Source organism: Ictalurus punctatus, chromosome 1 (genome assembly GCF_001660625.3).
Source record: "Ictalurus punctatus breed USDA103 chromosome 1, Coco_2.0, whole genome shotgun sequence".
Taxonomy (NCBI): domain Eukaryota; kingdom Metazoa; phylum Chordata; class Actinopteri; order Siluriformes; family Ictaluridae; genus Ictalurus; species Ictalurus punctatus.
The window spans coordinates 19,189,335-19,207,097 of NC_030416.2; the positions used below are offsets into that span (position 1 = coordinate 19,189,335).

Sequence of the window (17,763 nt, forward strand, 5' to 3'; positions counted from 1 at the left end):
ACTGCTAACAAATAGGCTGTGGAGCGATCGATTTTCCTGCTCTGGTCCTCTCCACTGAGACCTGAGAGAATGAGGCAGACTGGGAGACAAGGACGGAGTTAGAGACATGACAGGGTCCATGCTAATGTGAGAGTGAGGGAATAGTGGTCATGCTTTCACTTACCAGGGCATGATGTCTACCTCACACATGCATGGACAACTGAATCGTATCTATTATAAATGTGCTATGAGTGAGTGACGCTTCTTCTGGCCCCCTAGGTATGTACAGTATAAGTCATTTTATGCTCCTTTACAAAATCTGAGAGGACCAGATTCTGCAATCTGAGTAGTTTGGGTGAAGAAGAATAATGTAGTGTTTTGTGTCTGGGATGTATGGTTAAACTCCCATTACATATGGCCTTTGCATTACTAAATCTGATCCTACTGGCCATGTGTGTACGAATTAGGGCAGAAGAATTGTGAACACAGAAGACCTCAGAGTAGACCGATTCTCTCCAAATGCTGTCATAACCCATGTATTTATATTACCCTTTAAAATATAAAACATTTTACCATTCAAATACCAGTATGAGAAGGGTGCTGACCACATTCACAATCGATAATTTCGTCTTTTAAGGAAACACCATACCTCCAATTATCTCATTCTACCACAGTTACACACCACAAATGACCAGCCGAACAGAGAGGAGAAGGGCAACAGGACTCTAGGGAGTGAGTAAGTCAATACAGTCCTCTATTCAGAGTCCTATAAGACTATGTAATGATCAAGCTACTTTGACAATACTGCTCTTATTGCTCATCCATATCATCTTCCACAGACAGTTTATCTTGTCCAAAATAAGAGTAAGCATCCAGAATGAGATCCGTCTGTGAGCGTACTTGAATGGTGATGAAGACAGATTGATTATATTAATGTAGATGGCACAACATCAACGCTAAGTGAAATTAAAAACTATAAGAAACAGTGTCAGGGTTAAAAAGTCAAACATGTCGAGAGGATTCGGGTGATCCAGTAGCTTTAATAGACAGCAGCAAATTAGCATCGGTCTGCTGAACAAAAATTGGGTAAAGATGCCAACATAAAAAGGCAGTACACCAACGTAACTGCACACAGCACATCTTAACAGACAGCCTGATTTTGCTGGTCCATGCAGGGCAGTGTAACTTTCTCCAGTGCATCTTGTACTAATTAAATGCATTGCACTCCATCCAGGAATGCCACAATCGATTTATCATCTTCAGTGAAAAGACACTTTAGTGTTTACACAAGACGAATTGAAGTGGTTATTGCCTCTATTTTGTGGAGGTGATGTTGTGGGACAAATAGATGTCCATACAAATTTCATAGAAAGTACTAATATTTAATTTTTCTAGTGTATTTTACCAGTTATCAGCTTATATTGACATCATCTGGATACTTTTAATTTCTTATGTTAACCATTGGTAAAATTAATTGTGTTTTTCATTCCTAGGCCAAATGAATAAATGAGTACTAAGTGTATTTCTACTAATACTATCTATGAATAAAGCAATGGAAACACAGATCCAAATACTGAACAGGCTTTTGAACTGGTAAACATACAGAGATCTACGGTATGTACATTGTTGTGCTGTAATGAATGAGGGTCGAATATTCAGCACTTGTAGGCTTTTTGAAAAAATATTGACTGTAGAATATAAGACAAACATTTTCAACTGATTGTTGCACAGTGTGCAGACCAGAACTCAATAATGTATTGTTCTTCACTGTAGTTCATCACGTTGTAGAGTTTGTAAGAGAATCCTTAATAGAAGACAGTGTCGCATTTCAGGAGCAGAAGTTTTATTAAGACAGTGTCTAAATATCCAGACCTTGTCTCTAAGAAAAGACGACCCCAAATCACATATTTATATATCCTGATCTAATCATGCAGATTCCTGGAATGTCCTGAGACAGTGATTTCAGGTTCTGGACTAAATAACACACTATGAAGAGTCTCTCTCTGTAAGAAGATTGATCAGCTGCTGCATGGCACACCATGTCATTGTTAGTGCTTCACTTTCTGCTTTGTTGTCATGGTGACTATCTGAACATGGGTCCAATGGGGAATGATTCCATGAGTGGCCGGTTTGACTTATCTAAAGTCCACCTCAGTGTCCTCCTCTGTCTCTGCAGTGCTGCTCTTGTCAGGAATGCTTCTGAACCAGCTGATGCCAGATTCTCTCCTGTTGGACAGGCCCTGCCCATCTAGTTATAGACATATTGGACGAGTCTCTGTGAGCAGGTGTGAAGGGTCCACGCTCAGACTAGTCACACAGAGATCAGGGTAATGACTGCACTAATTCAGATTCCTATGTTAGATTGCGGGGTCATTGTTATTGACATACAGGGGGAATAAAAAGCTGACATATAACATGGTGGGTAGCATTGCCACCTCACAGCTCCAGGGTCCTCGGTTTGATCCTGAGCTCAGGTTACTGTCTGCACAATGTTTTACAAGTTCCTCTTATGTCCATGTGGGTTTCTTCCCACTTACTAAAACACTGGCTATATTAAATTGCTCTATTGAGGGTGAATTCTCACCCCTGGCTCTGGATTTACTGCATCATTAATGACGCTGAATGAATATTAATGCATATGCACTGTATATTTACTATATGCCAAACACATTTCTGGTGATTTTCTAGAAGTAACCTGATACTTAAACCCTTTATACAGTATACTGACCAAATTGTTTTGTAATCAATTATTTTGCTCTGTGCTTAAATAACCAGTGTAGATCATTGTAAATGTATTGTAAGGCATTTCAGTGTGTGTTAGGAATTTGTAGAGGCAGTGGATGCAAGTGCAGATTTTTATTTTATTATAAGAATAAATAAATAACCCATCCATCAGATATTTTCTGTACTGCTTATCCTAAACAGGGTAGCAGGGAGCCTGGAGCCTATCCCAAGGGACAAACCCACCATAGGGCACATTCGCACACACTCACACCTATTCACACACTATAGACAATTTAGAGATGCCAATCAGCCTACATAGCATGTCTTTGGACTTGGGGAGGAGGAGTGCCCCGGAAGCACAGGGAGAGCATGCAAACTCTGCGCACGCAGGGCGGAGGTGGGAATTCGAATCCGCAACCCCAGATGTGTCAGGAAAGCATACTAACCAGTAAAGCCATGCCCCCATAAACAAATAACCAAAACTAGAATCTGCTTAAATCTTGAACAGGAGATATAAGGTAACGCATGCATATAATAAACGATATTTTGGTACACACAGCAACACACAAACATGACAACAACAAAAGTTTAGCAATGAGGTGCTGAGAAACTAGAACTTATATAGAGGTGCTAATCAGGGTGAAATGAGACACAGGTGAGAGTGGTTAAGATGTGACATGCTGGGGCTGATGGGAAGTGTAGTTCATTGCCCCTGTGATTCACCATGATCATGTCCTTTTCTTTAAATTCCTTCAAATAAAAAAGGCTACCGTTCCATTCTCAAAATATTCTCAGACTGTATACCACCAAATGTGTGTGTGGATGATTACGCTTGTCTGGTGATTTCAGTGTTTGGTTTCAGTTTTCATTCAAATGGGTATCTAATGTGAGATGGATATATTTCTAACTAATACACCATCATGTCACTTTACGCAATTAGTATATAAGTAAAATATTAGTATTGCATATTAATATTTGCAATATTAATAATAACAAGAAGATTCATCTATAATGTTAGAGAGAGAAAAGAACAATGGTGTCATGTGACATGTTTTTGGCATTGAGTTTCCCATAACTGAAAACACCATACTCTTTTAGACCTTGACAACAAATGGAGGTATCAGTGATATTAGAACAGACAAGAGACCCTTTAAGCTACTTGGCACAATTTGCTTTGAGTTAATAGTCTCCTATCCTGGAGATTTGATAAGCATGGAGTGAAGTGAATCACATCCCCAACCAAATAGTTTCACAGCACTTGTCACAAGTGATCAAATCAAAGCGTGGGGAAGAGAGCCGAGGTGGTGTGTGTGTGTGTGTGTGTGTGTGTGTGTGTGTGTGTGTGTGTGTGTGTGTGTGTGTGTGTGTGTGTGTGTGTGTGTGTGTGTGTGTGTGTGTGTGTGTGTGTGTGTGTGTGTGTGTGTGTGGTTCTTTGTCAGTTTGTCTGTGCCTATATCTGCTGAATCTTTGCCAGATTTCTTGTATTGCAATGTTATTCATGCCAAAGTTATATTCTTTGTGTTATTAAAGCTAACATAAACATTTATGTGTTGTGTATTTTTCTACAGTATGTCATAGATATACACATTGTATATAGTTTAAAGACAAACAGCTCAAAATTAATGTCAGACTTTAAAGTGTGGTAATGAATAGTTACTCAGTCCAATTTACTTCCTTGTTAAATGTAATGATAATTTCATGAAACCTCTCTCTCTCTCTCTCTCTCTCTCTCTCTCTCTCTCTCTCTCTATCTCTTTCGCTCTCTCCCTCTCTTTTCACATGACTGAGGGAGATGGGATGAGTCTGAAGGTAATTGGGCAATTTTTCCACAGCGCAGATCAGTCAAAGTCTGGAAGGATTTTGGGGTTGTCAGGGCCGACTCCTTTTGAGTTTTAATTATCCTCCTTGGAGCTCTGTCAGGGACAACAGTGTCGGTGGACCAAACTGTTTTCCAAAACAGAGCTTTAAGATTTTGAGTCTATCAAGCCAAGACAGGGTCGTCTCCCATCACACTGAGTAGCATGCTTTGTATTCACACACACCACCAGAGACAGGCACCAGCTGCAGGCCTACACTGCAAATCTGAACATGGAGATGAAGAGTAGAATAGATAAAATGGTCAAATTTGCTGTTATTCTCCATTGCTCATATTTTTTCCATGTATTCAAGATATTCTAGTGGCAATAAAACATAGCCCCTTTAACCTGTTTACACAATATTTTTAACATCTCTTCATGAATATGCAGGAAAGAATTGTTCTATGTTACATTGTTTTTTGCTTTTGCCTCTGTGAATGAGCAGCATACTGAATCCTCTAGTGGTGCTTCTGATGGTAGGTGTATCATGTGAGTCTATGGCCTACAGGCTGAAGTATGGTGTGATGAAAGCAGACCAGTGACATTTCACTCTGCCATCTGTAATCAAACCTTTTTCATGAGGGAAACGTTGCTTGTGTATCTCCCTTCTCGCCCCCTCATCATTAAATGTTACCTCTTATATTAACATGTGGCAATTTCCCTCCTCACTCCTTGACCTTCAGTAATTAAGAAAGTGTGTGAGTGTGTGTGTCGGTGGGTGTTATTAAAGTAAGACAGTTATAGATACCTGAGCCCATGAATGTGAAAAATAGCTGTTGATTATTTTCTAACAGGAAAATGCATTCCCCAGCCCTTGTATCCTTGTGTTCTCATACTCACTGTCTTGGTCTCTTATTGCTATTTATCATGGAGATAATAATTTTTTTTTAAATTGTATGTGTGTGGTGGTCTAGGAAATCCTGTCAGATGTGTATGTGGCAGAATTTGAAAAACATCCAATAATAACACCACACAAGTCATTTGATTTGGAACAAAATGGAGTTTTGGCACAGTGTCTTAGCGTTTAGCACATTTGCCTGGCACCTCTGAGGGTTGAGAGTTCGAATCCCGTCTCTGCCCTGTGTGCGCAGCATTTGCATGTTCTCCCCGTGCTTTGGGGGTTTCCTCCCGGTACTTCGGTTTCCTCCCCCAGTTCAAAGACATGCATTGCAGGCTGATTGGCATTTCCAAAGTTATTTCCAAATTGTCTGTAGTGTGTGAGTATGTGCAATTGTGTCCTGTGATGGGTTGGCATTTCATCTAGGGTATCCACCACCTTGTGCCCTAAGTCCCCTGGGATAGGCTCCAGGCTCCACCGCAACCCTGTGTACAATATACGGTACAGAAAATGAATGGATGTTTAGCAGTAGTGTTGAATTTCCATATGTAGATTTGGTTATAAATGTAGAGTTTGGAGGGCTGTGAATTTTGTGGAATTGGAATTAAATCATTAAATGCCATTTTCTCTGTTTTCACTTTTGGGATAACCATTTTGTAATTTTTATTTAAACTTTATTTCTGGTTGAGAAACATGCAAAAGAGATACATATTTCAATTCAGAAAACCTGCAGTTTTTAGAACTATATATAGGACAAAATGCCAAAACGTGACCATGTGAAGGGTTTTTGTCCCCTTGCATGTATGTTAGCAGAAATGACATCTGAACCCATGTCTTTGGGTAACACTGCCTTCCTCAGATTCTCATTCACAGTAGATGTGCAGTAGAGAACTGAAGATGCTACAGGCTTGAGCTGTACTTATACTTGTTTGTAGTCCTAAATAAGTAGCACAACATGTCAGCTTTATGAATGCCCTCAGATATAATAGCACTCAAAAATAAAGCATATGGATTTATTTTACCCCCTCTTGTCGCTGCTCCAGGCCTGTAGTTCTTCTCTGGTTTTTACCTCCTTTGCTAGATAAATGAGAGGAAACCTATTCTCTTGGCATTTTTTTAACAATTTGTATTGGTTTTTATCCAAGCGACCTTTTTCTTTCAGTAATAAGTTCCCTGCTGCGCTTATGCAAGTGTATACATATATATATATATATATATATATATATATATATATATATATATATATATATATATATATATATATATATATATATATATATATATATATATATATATATATACATACACTTGTGACAGGCAAGAAAGGGTTTTCAAAACAGCACAAGAATAAAAATTGTAATATGAATAAAATTACATGTTATATGTAAAATGCATATAAAAGTTCAGAATCTGTTACTCAGACATCATTTAGAATGCTACAGATATTTAGGGTGTTTCTACAGTATCCATTATCCATCCATTTTCTATACCGCTTATCCTACACAGGGGGAGCGAGGCCTGGAGCCTGGAGCCTATCCCAGGGAACTTGGTGTACAAGGTGGGGACACCCTGGTCAGGGTGCCAAACTATTGCAGGCACACTCACACAACAATCCACACAGTACAGACAATTTGGAAATGCTAATCAGCCTACAACGCATGTCTTTGGCATACAACAGCATCATCAGAGCCAGTGTCTTTTCTTTGTTTCACAGCTCCATTTTCTCTTTTTTCTAACAATGAATCTACTTTGCAAATGTTCTTTGAGACCCTGGCTGCGTCCAAAATCATGTACTAACCTACTACACAGTAGGCGAAAAGCAATATGCCTGAGGAGTAGTATGTCCAAATTCTCAGTAGGTGAGAAACAGTAGGCGCGAAATACCTGGATGGCATACTGCATCCTGCGAGATTTTTCAGTATGCAACCTCTATGCATGTCAAAAATCCCATAATGCAATGGGACTGGTGTGGAAGAGCTCAGGAAAAAAAAGACTCTTTTTAAGTATTAAACCGTGGTTAAACAGGACTTGTGTAACAGTACCTTAATTAATTGTTGACTTGAAGGTTTAAACAAGAAAACAGGTGTCACAGCATTTTAAACCTTTTTTGTGATCTCCATCATGCCTCAGCCGGCCAAGCTAATGGAAACAGATTTACCTCAGCCTATTAACCCCGCCCACATTACATTACTAATTCAGTTAACTTTCCTGACCCGCATTTTTCCGTTAGTGCGGTTGCTTTAATCTGGTGGTCCCTTTAAGATTTGAGTATTTATGATGAAGTCGAAGGTCACATGACAATGCCCACATGGCGGATGTAGTATGTCCGGGATTGTATTCATACTACACACATACTGATTAGTACGTACTGTTTCAATGGCTGTGCAGTATATACCTCATCGAACGCAGTATGCACTGTCACAGTACGCAATTTCAGACGCAGCCCCTGTGTTTGTCTGTGTATATTCTGTTCTCCTTGATATGCACATGTACACATGTATGTGTAAAGAATCATCAATGAACAGTGCTGAAATCCCCACCCCCAAGTACAATTAAGTCTTGTTGGTGGTGATCTTGAAGTCATACCAACTGTATGTAGATGTACATTGTAAACACCAAAATGTTTTCTAATTCTAGCCACTTTATGCAGACCTGCATTTCATACACAACAAAAAATACAAAGGACAGATGGATATAAGATGAAGCTTTTCTGGGTCACCAAAAAAAACAACAACAACTAAATAGAACAAACTGGGAGCAAGGAGGCTAAATTCATAGCAGCCATTATTACAGGACATATCTGATATCACACAACATTCAGTGACATTCAACCCCACATCATGACAAAATTTCAGCCTTGATGTGTAACCTGAGTCTGTGGGAAACATCTGACTCTTTTGTATGATCTTCTTGCATTGCATTTTCTTTTCTCCGTTTATACCTCATATACTGCAATGCATTTTCAAACAGTAAAACATTACAATTTCATCGAATACTAAAGAAAGAAAGCACATTTATGCTGTCTGGACATTTTCTCTCTCTGTTTCAGAGAATGACCTTGTACAAATAGCTGTATCTGTTTGTTAGGTTAACCTCTTTGAGATATCTTACCACCATCTCCAGTCATTTCAGTTCATGAGCTCAGAATGAGAATGAGTGAATGAGGATCCAGCCCACCTACAGTGCTCAGAGGCTGAGTGATGTGTCAGTAATGCTCACTCAGGGGCCGGCTAGGTCTGATGAAGGACAGAGTCTAGCATCTGAACAGGTGGCCTCTCAGAGAGGATTCTACATGATGAATGACGCCCATGCAGAAATCAGCAAAGAGACAGTGATACTATCACAGGCTTTTGTTAGGGGTAAACATCTGGAATGAAGTCTGTCATTGTTACAAACAAAACTGATTTTGGTATCTGCCTTATTGAGTAAAGGAGTGGTTGTAACCTGGTGGACCATGATGTGGATTCAGCAAAGTATTTCAACAGACCAAACTGAGTATTTGGGGGGTGGGGTGGGGTGGGGGGGCACTGTATCTGTGCTTATAAACATACGGGGGAAAAAAATACCGCCTGCATTTCAATGACATGAGACGGGTCAGCCTCAGTAGCAGATATTCTGTTGTGGTTTATCCAATCACGTTCATTTGTGTGAATTATTAAGCTGAAGACAGCTCACAGAGACAAGCTACAAGACATTACTTCACAAAGACAAGGTTTCACAGACTTTTGCAGATTTTTACATTTTTATTTACACACTTGTCTGGCATGGCCTTAAAAAAGTAGATGAAAACAGAATGCTTAAAGACAAATGAACAGACAAGTATGCATTTATTCTCTCAGCATAAAAATTCCCTGGCACTTGTCAAAAGTGATAACTCGAAGTGCAACGATGAACCAAAACATAACCATTTCAAATGATCGTATTTTCAGCCATAAACTAATCCTCAATGGTAAAATAAACTGTTGTTGCCATTCAGTCATGTTTGTTGTATGTTAAGGTACTGTCAGGTGGTTTTCCTTTATAAGCAAAGACTTTAATGTAGCAGGAGCTTTGCACATTTTAATTGAAATACCCCTGGAGTAGAATAATCATTTGGTCCCTGGGAAAGCTGTCATGTCTTTGCAGCACCTCTTCTCTGTACCTCTGATGGGCCTGCCTGCTGCCATCCACAATCTTTTATGTCCCTCGAACTTTGAAGATGTGACATGGCCATTATAGCTAATTAATAAAGTCAGCACTCCAAGGCCTCTGCTGCTGCTACAGAAGTGGTGACCAAATATTGATTCATACTTAGGCAAAGGTCACTGGCAGAGCCATGATTAGAATAAATGGAAGATGAAAGAATAACCAATGCATTCACATGAAAGTGATATCATCAATTGAACGAGATAAATAAAGGAAAGAGAGAGAGAGAGCGAGAGAGAGAGCGAGAGAGAGAAAGGAAGGTGGTGGTGGGCAGTGAGCAGAAGGAGTGTAACGCTCATTAGGGAGGTTATGGCTTATGTAAGGCATATGAGTGTTCTACATACTGAAATAACCTCTGCTTGACCCCTCACTGATTGGTCCAGTTACACCCCATTCTCCAGAACGCAGCTGTCTACAAATTATCACCATGAAGATGAAACTACACATATATATATATATATATATATATATATATATATATATATATATATATATATATATATATATATATATATATATATATAAAGCTTTGAAACTTAAATGTAAGTAAAATATAACCCTATTATTAGCACATTGCCTTTGTGTGTCATCTGCCCCTCTATCAGGTTGAAAACGGGTTGTTTTAACCTTGGATGTAACAAAAAAGCCTCCGTTTGGATTGTTGTGTAAGGTGTCAGTCTGTTGCTTTGTCCTATATGTCCTGTCCCCAGTCCCTAACCCATCCTTCATCATCAGCTTCTACTTCTTTCTCCATCTCCTCACAGGATTTATGTGAAGTTGAACAGAAATAACATTGGGAGGTGTAGAGTACATCTTAAGCCCAAACACCACAGTGGGTTTATTAGAGACTGTGAAACAAAACAGTGTGCGTGCGTGCGTGCGTGCGTGCGTGTCTGTGTGTGTGTGTGTGTGTGTGTGTGTGTGTATCTTGATCCATTTTACACTGCGACTCTCAGAATGAGGTGACTAGAATCAGACTTCCCACATTACAATCCAAGAAATGTGGATTTCTGTGTAGGTGGAGCTTTTGTTTAGATATGTTAGGTCACTTGATCCAACTGCGAGGCCTCCTAGATGTTAATAAACAGCCACAAACATTGAGAACTTAAATCCATGCATAAAAGGGCATATGAGTTATTGTCCAGGTGACTGCATCGGCCAATGCTAATTTCAAAACACTGATTTTAGAAAACGGAATAACGTGGGAAGAAATTACTTTTTTTTCCTTCTCATGTTAAATCTGATTTATGGGTGGAGTTAAGATGCAGGAATGGAGAACTTCTGACTGACAGAAATATGCTTCAGAATATAACCAACATATTAGACAGCTGAAGCATCACTTCACATCAATGCAAGACCTTAGAAATATATGCTTTTATATGTATCTACTTTCACCTTTATGATCTTTTTATGGTTCAGTATCTTAAAATCACAGAACTGACAGATAGAACCTTATATTTCCAAGGTTTAAAATGATCTACTTGCTAAATAACTGACAAGCTAAGAAAAAACAGTATAAATCAGAAGAATTAACATATCAGATCAAACTTCTATTTAATGGAAAACTGTATGTAAATGGCGTACAGTGAAGTGTATTCTGTGTACAAATAAAGTGTAGTCTAAGTGGCCAGAAAAAGTCCCAAACCCTCAGGTCACATGAGATATGAATCCAAAACAATGACACTCTCAATGTGCTTTCCAGCCATTTGTATATTTAGAGGAAAAAAAATAAATCACTACAATATGTACATAGAAAATAAGTTGCAATATCAGTAGTCATGTTTTGCGGATTCTCTTAGATAGATACACATTTACATATCAACACAGTTTCTGCATAGTGCTCTCCACATCACAAAGCACAGTCTTCCTCTGTTCAGTAGGTCTGTGTAAAAACAGACAGGTTTTCTTCTATCAAACATTCATCTCACTGGACAATCCAAGATCCAAGACATATACTGAATTTAGCTGATATAGGATATAAAATAAAAACTAGCGATACAGAAGACATAGATGACTCTGCTGTGACGAATAAATTGACTGTCATGCTGTACTGTAGTTAGCCTACCATAAATACCTGTTTGACTGGCCAGATCATTGTATAACCTACATCCAACGATCACTCAGTGTGTCATGCCTACTGAAAAAAAAAATACAATAGAAACCATCACAGAAATTATAATGGTTTCCACTACAAATGCCATTACAATCAGTTAACCATTAAAACCATTACCAAATGTCCTTAATGGTATCCACTAGACATAATAGAAGGCAATGAAGTACAGTAGAGACCCACAGAGACCATTACAGTTTTCATTAAAACCAATACAATTCCCATTATAGGCATTAAAACCATTACAAATTCTTTGAGGGTTTCCAATTTTTTTTTTTTTTTTTTTTTTCTTTTCCAGCAGGGATGGCATCAGTAGCCGAATTTATCAGCATGTTATAAAGTTCAGATGTTACATAGCAGGTATGGTATGAATCAGTCAGTTACAAGCAAGCAAATGCACCACATTGCACCAGGATTATGATATGACACTGTACCCTGAACCATAATACTGCAGCTAATGTACAACAGGCTTACAGTTAGATTATTTACCTACACAATACAGAGCAGTTCATTGATCTTTCTCACAGGACATGTCCTACAACAGGAACTGTGTGGGTTATTCAAGTTTTAGTAAAGATATTGTTTTATGTCATTCATTCCATTTGGGAGGAAGCTGCTTAGGTAGAAATTTTGGGGGGCAGCAGTTTTGCTCATCCAAGATAAAGACTGTCCCATTTAGAAGGCAGCATATACAGGTACAAACTTTTTGGCCAGATTTAAAAGCAGCAGCAGCAGAGTTTCAGAGCAGCAGAGTTTACTTAGCAACAATTTCAATAATTGCTTTTTTCTAGCTGCCAGACTAAAATTCCATGAAAACGTTATATATATATCTGATATAATAGCAAATTTTATTGACATAAACCCCTCCCCTAAACAGTGATTGACCAATAATAGCTTGGCTATTATAACTAGGCACAGACACCCATGACAGACTTCCAGGATTAGGAATACTGTTGTGCATATAGTGCTTGTAAATGGATTAGACAATATCGCAATGTTTGGAGAGAGAGAGAGAGAGTGAGAGAGAGAGAGTGAGAGAGAGAGAGAGAGAGAGAGAGAGAGAGAGAGAGAGAGAGAGAGAGACTAAGACATAGGAGGAGAGGTGTAAAGTCATAATTAAACAGTATGCAAGATTGCTTCATGAGTTAAGGTGTATTCAGGTGGTTTAGGAGAGCATATTGAAGGATGGAGCTCTATTTGCTGGATTTTGAGGTTAAATCAGCAAGCTGACTATCCTTTTAATTCCATCTATGATTTTCTTAACTGAACAGCTTGCCACAGCTTACAAAGCCATTAACTTGATTATATTTAGATAGCTATGGTAATTGGTCTTGTGCTTGTGAGCTAACATTAATAAGACAGCTAACTAAAGGCAGCAGGTTAAACAAGGCACAATGGGCCTTTTTCACACTTAGAAGAAGAAGAAGAAGAAGCCTTTATTTGTCACATATACATTACAGTAGAGTGAAATTCTTTCTTCACATATCTGAGCTTGTTATGAAGCTGGGGTCAGAGTGCAGAGTCGGACATAATACGGCACCTTTGGAGCAGATAGGGTTAAGGGCCTTGTTTAAGCATCCAACAAGTAGCAGCTTGGCAGTGCCGGGGCTTAAAACCTGACCTTCTGATCAGTAAACCAGAGCTTTTAATCGTTGTGCCAGGAAGCCACAGGTTTGTGTTTAGAACCCAGAAGTAAACAAAAGCAGGGTAAACAGCACAGCAAGCTTACTGAGGTAAAATGCAATAGTGTAAAACGTGCTATTATAATGTATATGTTTTACGCAAACAGCAAAAAGAATCCAGATTTTAGACTCTATGTCTTCATGAAAGACGACCATATATGGAAGAGATGGATTACAGCAATTATTAGAGAGGAAAGAGCCAAATTTACCATCCTTTGCGGCTGTACTTTTGTGTGTACCCAGCATTTCAGACCAGAGGAGCTATATGTGAAAGAGAATTGTGTGTGTGTGTGTGTGTGTGTACACACACACACACACACACACACACACACACACACACACACACACACACACACACTCAGATGGAGTGATGAATATTGAATATAAATATGAAATATGAACATGATTTTAAAAATAAAGTGCAATGTAAATAAATAGACAAAGAAATGTGTGTAATGGAATGCGCAATAGCATATGTGCAAAGTTGAATATGTGCAAAGACGTGTATGTGCAATATGAGTGATATGCAAAAACAAATATGTGCAAAAAAAAGAGTATATGAACTAGCTACAGTAACAGTAACTAGTAACAGTATAGCATGAGGCACCAGCTGTGGATCATGACTATTGGTGTCCTCTGCCCCCTGGTCATATTCTACATGTTATATATCATGATTATAGCCATGCTTCACCATTAGAAAGTTAAACACAATATACACTTGTAGTGGTTTGCGCTAGTGTGCTAATCCTGAACGGACCATGTGTAACACTCTGTGTATGTGTGTGCTGATAGGTTGATTGGTGCTAAATAATGTAACTAAACCGGAGATATGTCATCAGCCTCTTTGCGAAGTGTCCATTATGATTACGCAAATATCAGGTACACAGCACATTAGAAGTGCTGACATATAATCAGGATGAAGGGAGACCTGAATGCTATACATAGTAAAAGTTTTTTTCTCAGCCTAACACAGAGAGAGAAAATAAATCTAGGTTACCTACTAAGGCAGCTGCCTTCTGAATGGGACGCGGCAATGAGCAATGATTTAACATGGGTTTAAGTTGTCGGGCGACATATGAACTTTATTAGGCCTACCAGCGATTACCAATGAATATTTTAAATATGGTCATGAGACTAATTTTTGTGAACATTATTGCACATAGCCTACTAGTGATCTCATTTCCATAATTACAATGCATCTTACAGATAGACTTTGTTGTTAACTACAGAAGCAACAACTTACAGTACAAGTAACTGCTTTGTCGATCGACGAGCGATGGGGTGTTTTTTGTTTTTGTTTTTGTTTTTTTTAGGAACTGATGATTTTGTTCTCCCGTGTTCTTCTCAGTGATGGGATTATATCACTTGTCCTTCAAGTGTGTGACTTCTGAATTAGACACAGAGAGACAGAACGTCCCGCCCACACACTCTTTCAGTAACATGTTTATGGTGAATGGCACAGATGAGGGAGTGCGTCACCAGCCACTGGCTCTGTAGGGGAGGCTTGAGGTTGAAAAGGAAAAGTGAGTGTGAAAAGGAGGACATGGGTCGGAAAAGCCCGGTAAAAGGAAGAAAGCTCGTGTCCTAATCGGCGTAGATGATAAAGCCAGAGAAGGTGCTGTATTTGTTGTTGTTGCCTCCGTGTGCTTTGCCACCATCCAGTTTGATGTATACTTCATCCCCGGGCTCCAGGTGCAGCACCGCGCTGTTACTGGCGTAGTCGTAATTCTGGTCTGCGTCCTGCGCAATGGCGCTTGCGCGCACCTGTGGAGGGAAAATAGCACTTAGTGACTCTCCTTATAATAATACAAAGTGTTTTGTATTTCCTGGGATGCCTTATTGATTGACTAAGCAATATTTATGCCTGCTGGGAATTTAAAAAAAAAAAAAACTTTTCACAATCAAGTCCATTAAAACTTTATTTCAGCACCATGGACAGCAGCACAGAGCCCCGTGTCCCTGCATCACTGATTCACTGTATCACTGTATCACTGTATCAGTATGCCACTATGTCACTATATCACTGATTCATTGTATCACTATATCATTACATAGCAGTATCAGTGCCAATCTAATTTATACATGAACAATCTGCACAATCTATCCTGATGAAAGTAGTCATACAAAATGATTCACACCATTCTACATCTAATAAACCTTTCTTCATTTGGGAAAACAATAGCATAAATTCAAGGAATTTCTCACCACTCTCAGTCATTTAAGGACGTAATTAGCTCTAATAGAAATAGGCCTTTAATTACCCTAAGGAAAATATGAAAAGGCCTCATTATCTGTGTCAGTTTTCAAAGATCATGGTGTATTTTTTTATGAGCACATAAGGTCCAAGTACCACATGCTGGATTGCAGACGGTAGACACTGTTTAAAATACAGTGATGGGTTTAAAAGACTGCAGGCAATCCACAAAGCCAAAAGACTTCGTTAGTGCATTCCCATAGTGCATCTGTCCCACGTCCCTGTGGCATTTTTAAACATCATTAACAACAAGAAATATTATTCAATAATAATAATAATAATAATAATAATAATAATAATAATAATAATAACAGGAAGAAGAAGAGAAAGTATGCTAGCAGGCGTATGTTAGATGTTTTTAAGTGTATACGTGGAAATACCATGTTGTTTAATTGAGGAGTAAAAAAAGGGCGAAAAGAGCATATGAAAACTGGTAAAGAACACTGACCATTGAAAATCTAGTCTCATCATATTAAACAATACAACGCATTATAACAATAAAAAGCATGAATACATTTAGGACAAAAGATAATAAACAATACATCGGATCTAATAACAGACACATCGCGTGAACTCTCACCTGGTTGTTTTTGCAGAGGTCTGCCCACATGCTGGTTCCGTCTCCACCCCGCATCAGCACATGGTAAGTAAAGAAATAGATCCCCGGTATGGAGCAGGTAAACTTTCCTGTGGTCGGGTCATAGTGATTCCCCAGATTAGTGACCACGTCGTCGAACTTAAGTAACTCGTAACCCTCATGCTGCTTCTTAAGGCCCGCGTAGAAGGCGATTTTTGGCACGGTGCTGTAGGTGGCGGCACTGATAGCGCCAGCGCCGTTTGGCCCCGGGGGTCCTGGTAAGCCTGGCCGTCCCGGCTCTCCCCGCTCTCCAGGCGGGCCTGCGGGTCCTGGAGGACCTGGCTCTCCAGGCGGTCCCCGCGGTCCCGTCTTCCCGGGCCGTCCCGGCTCTCCTTTCGGCCCTTGGATGAAGGTGGGCAGTGATTGCACGAGGCCGGTGTCGCGCGCCGCCGTGTCTGCCGTGGCCGTGCTGCTCGGGGATTTGGTGCCGTACGGATCGCACACCATCCTGCACGTGCCGAGCATCTCGTAATGTGCCGAAGTGCCGGCCGAGTTCACCAGCACCGGGATGAGCACGACCAGCACGAGCACCATGACCACTCCGAGCACCCCGGCCGCGATCAACCGCTTCCTGCCGACTAGTCTCGTCAGCGCGGGACGCTCCTCCTGTCTGCTTTTGGACGAAATCTTGCTGGTTGGTGAGGGACCCCCTTAAGAAAAAGAAAAAAACAACCAAACGACCTATTGGCTTTGCTGTTAATGTTAATGAACCCGCCTGGGCAGGGCCCAAACAGCGCTTTTCCTTCTCCCTCTTAACTTTTTTTTGTGCTGATGTTTGCTTATTCAGGTCTCTTCAAAAGTTTCTCAGCCTTCCCCAGGCCTATCTATCTCTAGCCGTTTGTAGTTTAGAAAAGACTTCCTTCACCATCTCAGACAGCCTGAAGCGCCTTTAAATCTAGGGGGAAAAAGTCACACGTTGCTTCTGTATCCTAAAAACGCGCAGGTATCCCCGCTTCTAAAGTCTTGTTCCGTGCGTAAAGGCAGGATGAGGCGGCATGGGCACGGCGTGGAGCGCACACTTTGCTTTCAGTGCGATGTGGAGACGCTGTGAGCGCGGAGAGCTGAGAGCGCAGCATAAAGATTGAGAGGGAAGGAGGGAGGGAGAACCCGAGAGCACTCTTCTAATAGTGCTAGTAAAAGAAGACCCTGGCCGCCACCCATCTTCCCATTCTTCCTTGGCTTGAAATACACGACAAAATATACTACAGCCTAAATGATAACCATAACTTATACGGAAGTAAAACAAAAAGAATGAATTACTACAGCCTGTACTGTATTTTTTATTTATTTATATGTCTTCTGTGTGTGTAAACAAAACACTGTAGCTGTTAATTCCACACTGTGCATATTGTCTGAAATCTTTATGAGTTATACACATTGTGTATAAACGTAACATTTTATAAGACTCTTATGTATATAGGTATGTTAATTAGACAACATACAGCATCAATCCATCCATCCCTTTTTGTGGGTAGAAGTTCTCTAGGGTAATTTATAA

The 17,763-nt window shown here is 39.8% G+C and overlaps 1 protein-coding gene across 1 annotated transcript; it reads right to left on the reverse strand.

Moving 5' to 3' along the window:
• Window positions 1-13,841: 13,841 nt before the first annotated feature.
• Window positions 13,842-17,526, reverse strand: c1ql3a (complement component 1, q subcomponent-like 3a). The gene is made up of 2 exons (XM_017463882.3): window positions 16,209-17,526; window positions 13,842-15,138 (listed from the first exon to the last, which is right to left on the reverse strand). The coding sequence occupies exons 1-2, from the start codon at window positions 16,797-16,799 to the stop codon at window positions 14,959-14,961; spliced, it is 771 nt and encodes a 256-aa protein (XP_017319371.1). The 5' UTR covers window positions 16,800-17,526; the 3' UTR covers window positions 13,842-14,958.
• Between the last annotated feature and the right edge of the window lie 237 nt (window positions 17,527-17,763).